At 40.2% G+C, this 17902-nt stretch overlaps 1 protein-coding gene across 1 annotated transcript in view; it reads right to left on the bottom strand.

Annotated features, from left to right (window-relative positions):
- The window catches only part of gc (GC vitamin D binding protein), a 33490-nt gene extending 15824 nt beyond the window's left edge, over positions 1 to 17666 (bottom strand). The window contains exons 1-5 of the mRNA XM_048189094.1: positions 17509 to 17666; positions 17154 to 17223; positions 16721 to 16853; positions 8131 to 8342; positions 5567 to 5699 (exon numbers count right to left, since the gene is read on the bottom strand). Of these exons, the coding sequence (XP_048045051.1) occupies positions 5567 to 5699; positions 8131 to 8342; positions 16721 to 16853; positions 17154 to 17223; positions 17509 to 17572 (612 nt within the window). The 5' untranslated portion in view covers positions 17573 to 17666. The remainder of the gene's footprint in view (positions 1 to 5566; positions 5700 to 8130; positions 8343 to 16720; positions 16854 to 17153; positions 17224 to 17508) is intronic.
- Positions 17667 to 17902: the final 236 nt, after the last annotated feature.

Below are 17902 nucleotides of genomic sequence, written 5' to 3'. Positions count from 1 at the left end.
GTGGCAGTGTAAACTATGATCAGCTAAAAGCACTTGTTAGAAATACAATTGCTAACTAGAATGAGGAATTAACCATAAGAGCCTACAATCAAAGTTATATGCAATATAGCTGTTAACAAGATCTCAAAAAGGGAGCTAATAGAAACCAGCTTTTCTCAAAAGTGGTTCTATACTACCCTGAGTATGCAATCCAATGCACTCAGTAACACCTATAAAATTACTTATGAGGAATATTAGGTCACCAATGTCCTATTGTTCTTGAAGGTTTAAATCAGCAAGTCTTAAATGAGTTTAGTTTAAACACAGATAGCAACGTGTGCTGTTCAGGTCTCACCTGCGCTCGCGCGCTATCAACACCCGGGTGATGACGGCGTAAATGACTGGACATTAGAGCATATGGCACTCGCAGTGAACAAAGTTTACAAAGAGTGACTGTTTTGTCCACACTTTCTGATTATCGTTGTTGTAACATTTTGCGCATCCATCGACTGAAACATACATTATATGAACTCTGTCTGTCTGTTTTCCATGTTGCTATTTTAAACAAACCATATTAACCAATAGATGCGTCGTCATTCGAGATGGACCGCGGTGCAAGTGCGTACAAAACCGTAAGTGGAGAACTGTACGGTTCGATTTTTTACCGAGGACCGTTGCACCCCTAATATATACACACATATATACACACACACACATATATATACAGGTGGTGAAAGAAGAAGAGGAGAGGGTAGATATAAATCGGCCTTATGTAGCTGGGGAATCGATTACAAATGCAACGGTGTTTACAATCGATCGCCCATCTCACTCTCACTTCTTTCTCCCCCCGTCTGTCTGGTGTTTTTCCATGCCCTCCCGATCTCAAACATGGAGCTCAGAAAAGAATAGAAAGTTATGGGAGCTGCAACATTCATGGACAGAAAGGAACTGCTTGTCGAGCCGTTTTCCGCACGCGGCCCCTTTCTTGACGCGCTCTCACGGCAGCTGCAGCCCGCCGAAAGCGCGTTCCAAAAATACAGCAGCTCCGCATACACAGCAGCCAGAGGAGCGCTCACTACCGGACGCGATGACATCAAACACGGATGTCATCGTCATCCAACTCATCTTTGTCAGCCCCGGGGAAGTTGAGAGAGAATACAACTTTCTCAAACTTCCCAACGAGCTCACCTGCGAGCCTTATAATTGCAGCCGCTGTTATGCCTCAGGACAAACGGGGCCAGAATCACATGGCACAGATGCGGACACCTCTTCCCTCGGGAAGTGTGCCAAACGAGAAAGGAGCGTCCCGAGGGGAGACGCTCACAGTAAACACCAGACAAACACACAGACAGCACCCTCAAGCACTGTCTATGCATGCGCCTCTCAAGACAGAAAACACCCAGAAACGTGTATATCAAGTGTCAAACCCTGGGACATGGATGAACACACTCTCTTGAACGTTTGTAAGGCATATATAGAAATAGTAGTCGACATAGTCGCGATCAGACTGAACAGACGCGAAAGACGAAGAGATACTGACTGTTTCTCCAGGCGCTCCTTTATACTTCCGGGTCGCACCATATTACGTCATAGGCTGTCGCCGGCCAATAGGGATTGGAGTTTTTGGATAGTTGGCTTTCAGACACCAGGGTCACGTGAAAGTGTTAATTGTCTTGCTGGCAATGGAGGCCTCACTGAACCATCAGAAAAATATCTTAATTTGTGTTCCGAAAATGAACAAAGGTCTTACGGGTGTGGAATGACATGAGGGTGAGAAATTAATGACAGAATTTTCATTTTTGGGTGAACGAACCCTTTAATTCTTTCCCCACCAGCATTTTTTTTTTTTTTTTTTTTTTTTTTTTTTTTTTAAAGTTGTCAGCCACCACCAGCGTTTGATAATTTTCACAACATTTTTCATGGCCCCCAGAACAGGCATGGGGGACAGGGGGGTCAGGGATCAAAAATTGATGACCCCCGCACTTTTGATAAAGGCTGCTTAAGTCAGTATCAAACTAAAACAGTATCAAAACTAGCTACAAACTAGCTTAGGATATTTTCTTTCAAATTAGACCATTTTCACGTTTCTGTGAGCTTTCGTTCCTAAATAATCAACTTTTGTCACGGATGTGCAGAACAGGAAATGCGCTCTCGAAGAAACACACAATCTTCAAACCATCGATCAAACTGTACTAACGTTTTCTGAGGATATGTCGATGGTATATAAATCATGCCTGAAAGTTAGCGTTCATGGGGACATGTCAATCAAGCCAACCGTCCATTCAGAAACCATTCAGACTGATCTCTTACATTCAGTTCCGGTTGACGTGCGAGTTGGCTTGACTAAAGTATTTGTGAGTTTTCGTGAGGATTTATAGTTTATGGACTGTTTTAATTTCGATAATCACATCTAGCAACAGAAAAGCATCGATGGCATCGATAAAAGAGATTTCGCTTTGAAAGCGAAACTAAAGTGATTATTGCCTCGAACAGCGACGCAATGGGGAGGATATGCACGAGAGGAGAGGACTCTGCGTTTGGTATGTATAAACTGTATTCCACAAGGCAGACAGGTGATGCTGAGGTGATGCTCAAAACAGGTGACAAAAAATTATGCATTAGTCTTGTGACTCCTGAAAGAATAAAACTGATCAAAATCATAAAACGCCTCTTTTTGTTTGTTTATTATAGCACAGACAAAATATACTAAAATATATATAACTTTCAGCAGTATTTATGTATTTTCAAAGGGTTTTCTGTAAAATAACACTGCAATATTGGATTTATACCACTGGTATGGGGAGACTTTTTATTTAGGTATACTATATACAATACTATAATTTTTTTTAATCACTTTTAGGAGTGTTTTATTTAACTTCAAAGGGCTTCCTGTAAAATGACACCACGATTTTGTATTTAGAGCACTGTATGTGGGTATGGGAAGCTTTTCAATTTGTGTATGCCAAATCCAGGTGGAAATCCCCAAAATGGTCCCAGTGCTTAGGAAGTTAATGATGATCAGGGGCACGTTCAAGCTCAAACCGGTGAGCAAAGTTTTGCTACGGTTTCCAAGTTGAACGACATGTTTCCTGGAAATGGTATGCAACAGGTTTGAGATACGTTTTCTCTTGTTTGGTGGGTGTGTCAAAAATGTTAGCCCAATCAGCATCAATATGCATATAAACCTGCACGCGGTATTAAAGAAACAGCTCGTAAATGCAATTAACATCAAAATAAATTCACAACAGCAAGTATATTGTTTGCACCTGTTTATTTACATTAATGGCAAAATAACTTAAATAATAAGCACAAGTATAGATCTGGAACTTCTTTAAGTCTGTCTAAATATCATTTAGTAGGCTAATTGCAATGTCTTCTGGTCCACATCCTTTCCTTAGGAAGGTGTGCTACACGCTGATTAATATATTTTGCTATTGTTTTTGTGGAGTGATACTTTCATAAACTTTCATAAACATAAAGACAAATGTTGGATCACAATAATTAGGAACCACAGTTTCCACAAATCACTTCACTCTTTTGAGATGTTTTATTCTGGACGGCAAGAGCAGTGACTGTAACATAGAGCGTATTTTGCAGGATTAAACATGTATTTATGCCGATTTCATCAGGCCCCAAAAATTCTTCAAAAAGAACACAAAGAAATGGCCTTCTCAGCTGCCATAGTTGCATCTCTTGCGTCATCAGAACGGGGTGTCCAACGCACCGCCGTTTCCTTTTAAAAAACATTCTGCAACGTTTTGTCTGGGCTGAACGCAGCCCAGGCAAGTTTAATATATAATGGTGGTCTGATGGTGAGCCTGAAGTGGTGGTCCGATATCTGGAAATCTGATCTAAAGGCTGATTCTGCATCAGACTTACGCCGGAACCTCTGCTGCTACTTCTGCGTCGTTGTCCGCGTCGACGTGCATGCTACGGCATACACTCGACGCAGAAGTATAAATCAGCCTTTACTATCTGGGCTTTTGCTTACAATGTGGTACCCCCCACATTGAAAATGTCTCCTGCGCCCCACCCCAGAATATTTTGTTGTATGAATATATGAACATGCAATACATCGAAATAAAGAGCAGAGCCTCTACTTTAGAATAATAATAATAAAAAAATAATATAAAAAACCCCATCTGTTTTATTCTAACTTCAAGCATTATTTTTTATTAACACTTGAATGTAGGTAAGGTTCATAAAAAAACATTTTGAGAAAAAAGCTGAAAAAATCATGTTTTTATCAAACAATACATCTGGATAATATTCAGTACTATCAGAGCACAGATGCTGTACATTGCTTTCATCAACACCCCCAAAGCTTCACAGTCCTATACCACTTCCTGTATTAGCATTTCGCTCTGTAACATTAGGCATTACGCTTACATATGAGATCACTCGTGTATGCATCTCATCCAACCTGGCCCACATCCAAGTGTGTGACGTGAGCAGGCCCATGCCGCCCTGCAGTCGATTCTTAGATTTTATTGGTCATGTCAATCACAGTACTGATTGCCTACACCCAACACTGATCCCTAAACCTACCCGTCACTTTAACCAATGAAATGACCTGTGGGGTTGGATTTCTGTTGAAGCAGTGGGGAGTCACGAGGTGACATGGGCACAGGTGTGACTTTGGATGTGTGCCGGGTTGGATGTCCACCGCAGGCTGCAGCGAGCCCTACTTGGAGAATTACGTGTTTGGCAGGGAAGTGTTTTTTCATAAATAACAAAATTCTGTGTTTGGCCGGGAAAGTGTTAATATATACATTAATAATATAATTCGTATGTATGTAAGAGAAGAGAAACAGTTAATTCTACACTGAGCCGTTACATCCAGTATTAACTTGTCAGAACCAATTACATTTATTGTTGATGCCCCCAGACATCATATTTAATGTGTTCTCTCTGCACCTACAGTGATAGGAAATTGTTAAACTTGTCTTAGGTAAGAAACTCCAATACATTTTCTCAGGCATATCATGGCAGATCCATTTAAATTGTTATAAAAATGGGCTGATTCTAGGATTTAAGGCTCTGTGCATGAGCTGATATGTTGTATTTTGTATTTATTTAGAGGTATACAAGTTTGATTAAGTAAGATCAAGTATGAGAGGTCACAAGTTTAAATCTTGCACATTTTTTTTTAAATAAATAAAACTTTATATATTCATATTTTTAGTAACAGTGACACATGACTTAATCACAAACCTAACAGAAGCAGACATATCTGGATCATAATTTGATTTTTTCCCTAACCTTTTGACCACAGTTCCCTGTCATTTCAGTGTCAGTTACTTCAGTTCTTATGTCTAATAATAATATAGCCAACGATGTCTTAGTCAAAGTCAAAGATGTCATACAAAATGTCTAAGCTGAATAACATCTATTATGTTTGGAATGATATGCAGCATCTTACTGTGTCTGTCCATGTGATTGCAAATGACAAGATGATAAGTATAACTAATTTGCTGTAGGCCATAATCAGCATTAGATATATTCACCCAACAAGACACCTTTCACAGTAGTTATGCCACCCCAGGGTTTCCAATGAATGTAATCAGAAATGTGAGGTTCACACTACCTCTTGGAGAAAACAAGGGATTTTGACAGCAGGGCGGCAACATCTCTCGGCCATTCTCACATGGTGCTGAGTAGCATTAAGAACAAAGCCTGCTGGGATGTTTCTGTGCCTCCGGGCAAACTCATACACATACCTGAGGAAGAGAAAATAATGATTATGATGTCAAAGCCCTCCAAGTTGTGAGTCATAAAGAATACATTATATTCTAACCAGAAATCAAAGCCACTGGAAGTGTTCCTTTGATTTAATCCTATCTAAACAGAACATAATCCTCATGTTTACTCATGGATGGTAGTGTGCTGTCACAAAAAAATAAAATAAAATAAAATAAAAATCTTATTATGAAAAATTGTTGTCATTATGCTCCCAAGGCTTATTTTAGAATAAGATGATTCATATGACTAATCCATTTCAGCTTCTTTATGTAGATCTCTGTTGAAGAGAGGTAAAAAAAACGAAGTGAGAATTGTATGAACTAAAAGGATTTCAGTCATGTGGTCTGTGTTTTGTCACAAATAATGACATGGCATTGAATAAAAGTAATTTAGATTTTAGGCAAAACAGAAAAAAGATAGGAAAGATTGACATATTTCTGTGTTAAAATTATAAAACACAAATAATGACTTTAGAATTTTATAGCTGTGAATGATTAAGATACAAATAAACAACTGATTAATCTTTAATCAGTAATTGCCTTTCAACACATTCAATTTTATTCATTTAACCTTTACTTAACCAGGAAAGTCATTAAGAACAGGTTCTTATTCACAGGTTGTAATAAAAGCACTCAGTTAGAGTTTATAAGGAAAGAAAACATAATGATGTAATGTAACAATTAACACTTATATTTCTAATTTCATATAAACTACTTAGTGAGTTTGATTTAAAAGGAACATATTGATCTTGTGCTGATGAAAGGGTACTTGAGCCCAACTAATGGGACTGTAGGTACAAAAGACTGAAAACAACAACAACAACTGACGTATAACACTATTCTATAGCATCAAAAAAGCAGAGATCAGGTTAGGTCTGATCTACTAAAGAACCTTTTGATGTATAGAATCATTTACTATAGAAATATTCTTCAATGCATCAACAACACTTATCTGCACTTATCTTTATTTATTTATTTCAGGACTAAGGGCCATTAAAGACAGAATAATTCTGTCTTGTTACTAAACTTTGAATAGAATTCTGACTGAGAGGCCTCCCCTGAGGCAAACCAGCCCAACAAGCAATTATCACTTCTATCTGTCTATTAAACCTAAACGTCTTTCCTGAGAAAAAGGAAAAAAAAAGGAGATTAGATTTGCCAAAGCATATTCAACAAATAAGGTAATAAGGTCTCTAGTTTCACGGATAAATTGCTTTCATGGATAAATTGCACACAGTTAAATATAAAAGCAGAAAAAGTAGACACTTGACATCCTGAAAATGTTTAAAAGTAGGCTATTACAGCTCACAAAAACATCAAAATCTCACTAAAAGCCCCACTGGGATTTGCAGGTTTAGAAACTGCTCTTGCGGGATCAGGATTAGGAATTCATGCAGGACATTTGGTACCACTACATGGAAACTTATATAGTTAGCAAACATCCAACATTTTCTTTATGTTCTTTTTTCACACCCATTCATGCCCATTAAAACCATTCCTCACATGGAACATCTTATTGTATATTAATACATCAGTGCACTGCAAAACTTAATCTAAGTCCATTGATCCTCATAAGTATTTAATATCCAAAATTTGGCACTGAAGAGTAAAATGATAAAGAAAAATATCTATAAAGGACATTAAGAATATCAGATCAGAAATGATAATAGGTAGATAATAGACATGTTATACATAAATTATTTGTAGATATTTGTATTATAAAAGAGGAGAAAGTGGTCTCAGAACATTCCATGACTAAGACAGGGAACATGAATATTCAGTAAGAAAGCTTGGGTTTCATAAAGTAGTGCTCTCCAGTCTTTTTTTCAGTATCAGTATTTCACAATAACACGGAGATGTTATCGTAATTAATTAGACTGACATGGAAATTAGTTTCTTTTTCTAATCATGCAAGAATGCCTGTGAGAACAGTTTTGAAAAAAAAAAAAAGAGCAATTCAGAGACGAGTGAGTGATTTTTATAAGGTAATGTAATTGCGAATACTTCGTACTAATGAATGTATTCCGAAGGAATTGCTGAATTTGCAGATATAAAAAGTTTTGGATTCTTTTCTACCACTGTGACGTATAAGAAAGAAGTGTATTTACTCTGGGGATATATTCTGACATACTGTTTCAAGTCAGTGTTAAGTTGTGATTTTAGTCAGAATAATTAGCACTTAAACTAAAGTTATTTCAAAAGGGCTGTAAGTGTTACTATATCTGGAGAGCGCTTTTCAAAGATTTCTGAAGACTTAATGATTTAGGCAGTAGCATTGCGTATATGCTAATGAGATGAAAGAGACCAGTTGTTAAGCAAGAAAGTTACATAGATCTCTTCTGTTTTTATTTCCACGAATGAGCCCAAAGCATTGTGGCCTTGATTAGGACTCTAAGGAGACAAATCTCACCTGACAGAATAGTCCTTCTCGTCTTTAGTGTACTCAGTGCAGATCTCCTCATTCGTGGGTTCCAGTAGGGAGGGTAGCTCATCTGCAGAGTACCGTAGTGAGGCCAGACAAAGTTTCCTCTCATGACCCTGAAGTGTGCAGCATTGCTCAATGCCTGGATGTTTGGGGAATGGAGAGTCCTTTCCGCATGACTTCTCAGAGATCTCTGTAGCCTTGGAAAGAGATTACCAAATAAAAAGCAAGCAACACAACACAAAAGCAAAGGCACACGAAACAGCACTGCGGTACTGACAAAATTAGCAGTTTTCATTACAAACCCACTTATCATCGTTTCTGTGGTGGAGGCATTATTTTAACTGGTATGGAGACAGTCGGATACATCATAAATGGTTATCATATGTGCTGTGGAATCTGTAATGTTGGAAGCCCATTGAAACAGTCCTTGAATATAGAATTGCAAATGCAATGTGAGCAATCAGCAAGTTCAGATGAGGACATTTTGCTCAAGTAATTATTTTTTAATGACATGAATGTAAGCTGTCCTTAGGGAAAGACACTGATATATTGAATAGAGCAGTGAGTAACTGCTCGCCCACACCAAGTAACACGCACTGTAATTAATTTGCATTAAAGTGTGCGCAGAATTGGGCCTGGAACTGACAACAGGATCGCTGGAATGTTTCTTGAGTTGAGCTGGATTTGCCTCTAGTCAAGATACATGTTATCTCCATGCACAATTTGGAGAACAGTTTTATTTCCAAGTATAATGTAAGAGTACCACACACACACAGTACTGTGCAAAAGGCACGTCAGTATTTTCACCCTCCCCAAAAAATGTTTTAAGCCAGCTATTATATCTTTTGCTGTAATGTCAGTAGGAAGTATCAGTTCACATTTCCAAACTTTCATTTTGCCATTAATTGTAATAATCCAATGAGATTTTTGAATACACAAGGAGTCTGACAACAGCGGAGATCTGGGGCCGTATGTAAACCTGCTCAGAGTAAAATTTTAGTTTTAAAGGTGCCCTAGAACCCCTTTTCAAAAGATGAAATATAAGTCTAAGGTGTCCCCTGAATGTGTCTGTGAAGTTTCAGCTCAAAATACCCCATAATTATTTTTTTTAATTTATTTTTTTATCTGCCTATTTTGAGCCATAATTACATATGCACCGATTCAGCACGTGGCCCCTTTAAATCTCCCGCTCCCTCGCCCCCGAGCTCCCGACTGCCTTAAAGGTGCTAAAGATGTTTTGTTTTATACATTTTTGCAATATTACTTGAAACTGTCTTTACTAACTGATAAAAGACTATTTATTAGGTGCACTGAAAGTAATAATATTAATATACATCAGCCAATTGGCCCTCTGGCTTGTCAATCACTGCCGTGACGTTCCTTGTGAGAGACGTGCGCGGATTGGCCCTCTGGCTTGTCAATCACTGCCGTGACGTTCTTTGTGAGAGACGAGCGCACACTCCACAGGCGCCGCATGCAATGTTTTTGTCAGGAGACAGGAGTAACAATTGCAGATTATGAATTACCTGCGGTGAGTCCGACATAATGAATCCACTAACACGACACAGCGAATGCCGGTGGTAAACAAACACTCGTGTTCCAATACCCGTGCTCCAATACTCGTGCACGAGTTTTGGGAGGCGTTCCCTTGAAATGAGCTGTGAAGGAGGGGGGTTGTTCTTACGCATGCACTCATTTCAAAAACTCACTAAGTCTTTGGTTTCTCAGTCGACGAAAAAATCCTCTTTAGCCCCTTTAACCAGCATAAACAAAGTTCACACAGCTAATATAACCCTCAAAATGGATCTTTACAAAGTGTTTGTGATGCATGCTGCATGCATGCATTGATTCCTGTGAGTATAGTATTTATTTGGATGTTTACATTTGATTCTGAATGAGTTTCATTGTGCTCTGTGGCTAAAGCTAACATTACACACTGTTGGAGAGATTTATAAAGAATGAAGTTGTGTTTATGGATTATACAGACTGCAAGGTTTTAAAAATGAAAATAGCGACGGCTCTCTTGTCTCCGTGAATACAGTAAGAAACGATGGTAACTTTAACAGCATTTAACAGTACATTAGCAACATGCTAATGAAACATTTAGAAAGACAATTTACAAATATCACTAAAAGTATCATGATATCATGGATCACGTCAGTTATTATTGCTCCATCTGCCATTTTTCTCTATTGTCCTTGCTTGCTTACCTAGTCTGATGATTCAGCTGTGCTGATGATTCGTTTTGCCCTTGTGTAATCCCTTGACCATGAGCTGGCATGTGCAAATATTGAGGTCATACATATTAATGATCCCGACTGTTACGTAACAGTCGGTGTTATGTTGAGATTCGCCTGTTTTTCTGAGGTCTTTTAAACAAATGAGATTTGGAAACAATGGAGTTTGAGACTCACTGTATGTCATTTCCATGTACTGAACTCTTGTTATTCAACTATGCTGAGGTAAATTCAATTTTTCATTCAATGGCACCTTTAAGTGTGTCAGAATTCTAAGAATTATGTAATTTTATTTATTTTCGTATTCCTGGACTTAAGAATAAGTATGATTCATAAAGGTTCCTAAGTGTCAAGACTAGGTCTGAGTTCCTAAATTATTTAGGAGAGCTGGAGAGGTCTCCTAACCTAGTTAGGAGCAACAAGATGGCAGCAAAGAAGAGGAGACACACACTTTGTGTATTGGAGCTATATGATGACATGGAGTTGATAAAACAATATAAACTTGATTGACAATTCTTTTTGTATCTGACCTAATAAGAAATGTAATAACTTTAAATACATTTAATAAATATTACTTAATAATTAATTCATCAAAAAATTCTTAGTAAAGAGTATGACTTTTCTAAGAGTAGAAGACTTTTATAAAGAAGCTAAAAGCAACTTTTAGTAAAGTCTAAGACTGATTCTTAAGTGCTGACTTAAGTGTTGTGAACTAAGGACTACAATGATGTCAACTCAAAATGGCCATCCTCAACCTCTGAATCAGCCAATAGCGAGCCTGCAAGGGTGAAGTCACAGCAGCACAACACCAATAATTTAATGTTAATATAAAATAAATCATTTAAAAAGTATTGCTGGTGTGGAATCTTTTTCTATATGTCTCCTCATTTACAATTGGAGTGATGATGTGCATGATGTACAATTCAAGTAAGTGGCCTTTTGCCACTTCTTATTTTATTGGATATTGGAGATAAAGGACAAGAATCAAGAGGGACATATTAGATTGGGAAATGTCATGGGGCAGATTTAAAGTCATCTGCGTAAATACCACAATCATGTCAGAGCATGTGTGGTAGCAGCCATGCCACCGCTCAGATTCAAACATACTTTTATACCAGCTAGAAGTTTATTTTTCTCCAAAAATAGAATTATTATCTTTAAAAAAAAAAAAAAAAGAAAAAAAAAAAAGAAAACAGAATGCACTAAGACACAGACTCCAAATAATGGCTAAAATGCCTCTCTTCCATTATTAGCCAAATCATTCTTATCGGAGTTGACAGCCACTGCAATGGTCTGGCTAACAAATCACTGATGTACTTACAGAATTAAAAGAAGCTTGATGACAGGAACATTATATATATATATATATATACCTTGATGACGAGTTTTAACAAGATGAGCTTTATATAGTCAGGCATAAAAAGTACAACATGTCAATGTGAAGACCATCAAGGGTGAAAGACTTCTGACAGGAAGGGCTGTGTTAGCTAGAGATGTAATTATGTAAACTATACCTCTAGAACTTCCACAGTAATTAATGTGGTCACGAGTCTGATAAAGATAGACTTGAGATATGTTGTGCTACATCTAGCATGTAATTCTGCTCCAGTTTTACTTTAATGTTCATGCCTTCGAAAGCACAGTTTGGAAGTAATTGATACAGAGTGTATAAAATTAGCATATCCTACATTTAGCTATGGTAGCTTTTGGTATCTTAATGGGCACAGCTATCATTAGCTCAGCCCTTTTTGAAATAAAAAGTGTTTGTATGCATTTAACTCACTATCTTTTGGGCTTCTCACACTTAAAGGATTAGTTCACATTCAAATTAAAATTTCCTGATAATTTACTCACCCCTGTCATGATCACCGTCTGTTCCTGTCAGTTCCCGGACTACATCTCCCATCATCCTCTCTGCCACTCACCTGCACACACTTCACACTAATCACTAATCACCACACCCAGCTGCAGCTCATTACACGGACTATAAAAGACTCATACACACACCACCTCACTGCTAGGTCTTGTTTTCCCTGTGTTGCATTACCAAGCGTTATATCCTGTCTGCCTGTCCTGTGTTACCGTTCCTGCCTGTTTCCTGTTTGTTGACCCGTTGCTGCCTGTCCTGACCATCGCCTGCACCCTGACTACGATTCTGCCTGTTCCTTGTTGTTCCCATTTGCTCCCGTTTGACCCTGCCTGTATGACAACGCTCACTGTAAATAAAGCTTTGCATTTGGATCCCTACCTGAGTCCCGCCTTCGTTACAGAAGACCTAGCCAACCAAGATCCAGCAGCTTTTCTGAGCATGTCCAGCCTCAGCATGGACCCGGCATGGTGCCTCGTCAGCCTGCGTCAGGGTAACAGTGCTCTCGAGGCACATATCCAGAAATTTTTGGAGATTGCTAACCTATCTGATCTACCTGACTGTGCCCTCATTGACTTTTTTATCTATGGATTAAACGAACCACTTAAGGACTATGTACTCACCAATGGTCCACGAAGGTCGTTCGTGGAATTCCTGGACTTTGCCCTGTTAACTGATGGTTCACGTTTTACTGTGGGTGTCGCGGAGGATTCCGACACCATGGTAGATCACATAATGGCCGCCGCGCCAAGGAACACGCACGAAATGGCGGCTACCATCACAACAGCAACAGTTCACGCCTTCGTTGATCGCCCAGAGTCACGTCACTTCTCCGCTGATCACCCAGAGTCACGTCTCCGCTGATCACCCAGAGTCAAGTCACGTCTCCGCTGATCACCCAGAGCAACATCATGCCTTCGCTGATCGCCCAGAGCAACGTCACGCCTTCGTTGATCGCCCAGAGCAATGTCACGTCGCCGCTGATCGCCCAGAGCACCGTCATGCCTTCGCAGATCGCCCAGAGCAACGTCACGTCGCCGCTGATCGCCCAGAGCCACGTCACGTCTCTAGATCAGTCAGAGAACGGCAAGGATTACGTTCCAGTGTGGTTGACCCACCGCTGATTTCAGCACGAGCGGCTGGTATTCCCAAGCATACACCAGCCGTCTCATTCTCAATCCCGCCGGCCGCGCCGCTCTCAATCCCGCCGGCCGCGTCGCACTCAAGCCCGCCTGTTTCAACGCACTCAAGCTCGTCTGTTTCAACGCACTCAAGCTCGTCTATTTCAACGCACTCAAGCTCATCTGTTTCAACGCTCTCAAGCTCATCTGTTTCAACGCACTCAAGTTCGAGTCCGCCGGTTGCTACGCACTCAAGTTTGAGTCCGCCAGTTGCTACGCACTCAAACTCTCTGGATGCGATGGACGAGATGGCCGTTTCGCCAGTGCCCACGGGCAAGATGGCCGCCCTTTCAGTGTCTGGAATAGAAGGGGTTGTTCCAGCCATTGAGTCCGCTCCAGAACCCGCTCCAGCCAGTGAGTCCGCTCCAGCCAGTGAGTCTGCTCCAGCACAGCCGGCTCTCCTGGTCTGTCCTGTCTTGGCCCAGAGGGCTGTGCTCACTTTTTATGTCTTGGCTGTCCTGCGTGCATTGATGAACTCGAGCTCTATGGACTTTGGAACAGTCTGCCAGCCCGAGCAGCCCGCTGTTGTCTCAGAGCCGTCCGCTGTCGTGCCAGAGCAGCCCGAGCCGTCCACTGTCATGCCAGAGCAGCTCGAGCAGCCCGCTGTCGTCCCAGAGCAGCCCGCTGTCGTCCCAGAGCAGCCCGAGCAGCCCCAGCCTGATCCCGCTGCCATCACTGAGCTGTCCGCTCTCCTTGATATGGCCACTGAGCACCCTTGGCCAGCCCTGCCGCCGCCGCTGCCCAAGCGTTTTGCCCTGCTGGCGCCACCCAGGCCTTCTGTCCACGAACCTACTAAAGACCCTGCTGAAATCCCCAAGAACTTTTTGGGGGGGGCAGTATACCCAAGGGTGGGGAGCTTGTGGGTGGGGACCATGCCCGGCCACCTTTGGTTTGCAACTTGTTGTGGTCACTAATGGACTCTGACCCAACATGGACATCTCTGGACTCTGTCCCGCCGTGGCCGCCCTTGGCTCCTGACCCGCCGTGGCCGCCCAAGCCACCTGACCCGCCGTGGCCGCCCGAGCCACCTGACCCGCCGTGGCTGCCCGAGGCTCCTGGACCTGCATTGGGGACCCCGTTTCTGTCTGCATGCAGGTCTCCAATGCACCCACCCTCCCTCCCTAGCTGTTCCTTTTACGCCGCGAGGATGCGCCTTCCGGGAGGGGGGCGTTATGTCATGATCACCGTCTGTTCCTGTCAGTTCCCGGACTACATCTCCCATCATCCTCTCTGCCACTCACCTGCACACACTTCACACTAATCACTAATCACCACACCCAGCTGCAGCTCATTACACGGACTATAAAAGACTCATACACACACCACCTCACTGCTAGGTCTTGTTTTCCCTGTGTTGCATTACCAAGCGTTATATCCTGTCTGCCTGTCCTGTGTTACCGTTCCTGCCTGTTTCCTGTTTGTTGACCCGTTGCTGCCTGTCCTGACCATCGCCTGCACCCTGACTACGATTCTGCCTGTTCCTTGTTGTTCCCGTTTGCTCCCGTTTGACCCTGCCTGTATGACAACGCTCACTGTAAATAAAGCTTTGCATTTGGATCCCTACCTGAGTCCCGCCTTCGTTACAACCCCCCATGTCATCCAAGGTCTTCATGTCTTTCTTTCTTCAGTCGAAAAGAAATTAAGGTTTTTTGATGAAAACATTCCAGGATTTTTCTCCTTATAGTGGATTTCAATGGACTCCAAATGGTTGAAGGTCAAAATGACAGTTTCAGTGCAGCTTCAAAGGGCTTTAAACGATACCAGACGAGGAATAAGGGTCTTATCTAGAGAAACCATCACTCATTTTCTAAAATTTTTTTACATTTTATACATTTTAACCATAAATGCTCATCTTGAACTAGCTCTCTTCTTCTTCTTCTCTATCAGAATTCTGGCAGTCTCTAGATGCTGCTAAGTGTATTACTGACCTCCTTGTTTTTTTTTTTTAGAAAATGAGCGATGGTTTCTCTAGATAAGACCCTTATTCCTTGTCTCGGATTGTGTAGAACGCTTTAAAGCTGCGATGAAGCTGTAATTTTGACCTTCAACCGTTTGAAGTCCACTATATGGTGAAAAATCCTGTAATGTTTTCATCAAAAACCTTAATTTCTTTTCGACTGAAGAAAGAAGGACATGGACATCTTGGATGACATGGGGGTGAATAAATCATCAGGAAATTTTAATTTGAAAATTCTTTAAAAAGAATATATAGGGCCATTTTAAATCCAGGGTTATCTTGTTTCATTTGACACCTGCATTAGCAATTAATCCTAGATATTTAAGTTTCAAGATGTCACACTGTTAACATCCTTATTTGCATATTCATGAGGTCAATAAAATTGATTGGACTAATAGATCTTGCAACGGGCACCTGTTGCAAGTGTGTGTCCATCTGTGCACATCGCCATGTAAATCCAGTCTGTTTTTAGTCTCCTGATGCATTCAAAAGCAAAGGCAAATCATACTGTTTGACATTTTCATTTTTCTCTCAGACATTGGAATTAACCACAGTGGTGGTTCTGTGACTGTACAAAAAGCATATGCGTGAATATTTAAAGGTGCCCTAGAATTGAAAATTGAATTTACCTCGGCATTGTTAAATAATTAGAGTTCTGTACATGGAAATGACATACAGTGAGTCTCAAACACCATTGTTTCCTCCTTCTTATGTAAATTTGATTTGTGCAAAAGACCTCTGAAGAACAGGCGAATCTCAACATAACACCGACTGTGACGCAACAGTCAGGATCATTAATATGTACGCCCCCAAATTTTGCATATGCCAGCCCATGTTCAAGGCATAAGACACACCAGTATTAACGTCTGGAGCAGCACAGCTGGATCAACAGACTTTATGCAGGTAAGCAAGCAAGAACAATAGTGAAAAATGGCAGATGGAGCAATAATAACTGACATGATCCATGATATCATGATATTTTTAGTGATATTTGTAAATTGTCTTTCTAAATGGCCATCATATTTGGTGTAATTACAGCATTTACCAGCATAAGGAGGTGACGCAAATAAACCAATTCTTTACCATCTGGTTAACACTGCTTTCTCTCTCCAGCATGTTTTCATTAACAGTGGTGGTAACCCTCTTTTAAAATGACAAGTGTAAAAACTTTCAATTTAAATGTGACCTTAACCCAGGGTTAATAAAATGATGATAACCCACAGTCATTTTGAGAACAGTGTCACCTGGGATCCATCTGAATCGAATTTGGTCTGTCGCTAAATTGTGTTTAGCCACAATGCATATGTCTTTATCATAGAGGACAGCCACTTACTCCTTTATCATAGCAGTCAGGACTGGCATCATCTTTGCAGCATTTTTCTGCAAGCTTGGTCATTTCATCTGCCACACATTTCACCTCCTCGAATGTGCCATTCGGGAACTTTTGACTGTAGAGGACAGTGACCCTGCAGGAGGATCAGAGGTAAAAATAAGTTATGCAAACATGTTGCAAGAATCTCTGCTTATTACGTCAAACAGAAACGCAGGAATATTCTGTAGACAAAAATAAATTAAAAAAAGAACTCTGGAATTAAACTTTTAATACATTTTTTTTTTTAACTATTTTTTTAATAACCCTTATACTTGAGAGCAAAATATTTTGTGCATATAAAGCAGCAGTGAATTTATATATTTGTGAACTGTGGTTGAGACTTGAAAGAACTGTGTAAATCCTCAAGAGAAAAGAAACTACACTTTATACTTGCATTTCTTTGAATTTTTCAATTCCGATGGCGCTGAGCTCTTGGCAAACATTTTCTTTTGTATAGTTCTTGCCTGTAGAGATTAAAAAAAAAAAAAAAACACACAAAATAAATGCATTCATCAACATAGCTGTTGATTTTTCCTAGCGCAGTTATTCATCAGCTTTAGCTCCCCACCTGTCACACAACAGATATTACATCACTTCAATAGTAATGCACTGACTTATTCTGTTAAGCTTTACTCTAACATTATTATATGCCTATATTAAAGACTCAAACTGAGATATATCAAACTGAATTCTTCCTTTTACCACTATGGTAATACAGTATAAATTTTAATAAAGTCTAATCTTCCTACCTTTGTCAGCCAGCAAAGCTGGGACTATTAAAGCAGAAATTAAAATGAGAGCTGTGTTCCTCATATTTTACCACAGGTTTTGATGTGACAATTTCAAGATGAGTTCAAATTCGGAACTGCCTCTGTATTGCAGTTTTACAAGAGACAAAAGGGTGCATGGTCAAAAATTAACTTCAGTAAAAACAGACAGTTATGTAAATGTTTAAATGCAAACAAGACTCTGTCTTTCCCTTAGACCCCATGACATAGCTTGACAGCTGACCACTAAAACTACAACTTTTTGACAGCAGTAACTCAAACTTAGTTACCTATGAACAGCTTTTGTGAACATTTTAAAGGTTATATTCAGAAACTCATTTTAGAGTATTAAAGTTTATCTAAAAATAGTCAAGAT

Source organism: Megalobrama amblycephala, linkage group LG4 (assembly GCF_018812025.1).
Source record: "Megalobrama amblycephala isolate DHTTF-2021 linkage group LG4, ASM1881202v1, whole genome shotgun sequence".
In the NCBI taxonomy this organism is placed as follows: Eukaryota; Metazoa; Chordata; class Actinopteri; order Cypriniformes; family Xenocyprididae; genus Megalobrama; species Megalobrama amblycephala.
This window is presented reverse-complemented; position numbering and strand designations above follow the sequence as displayed.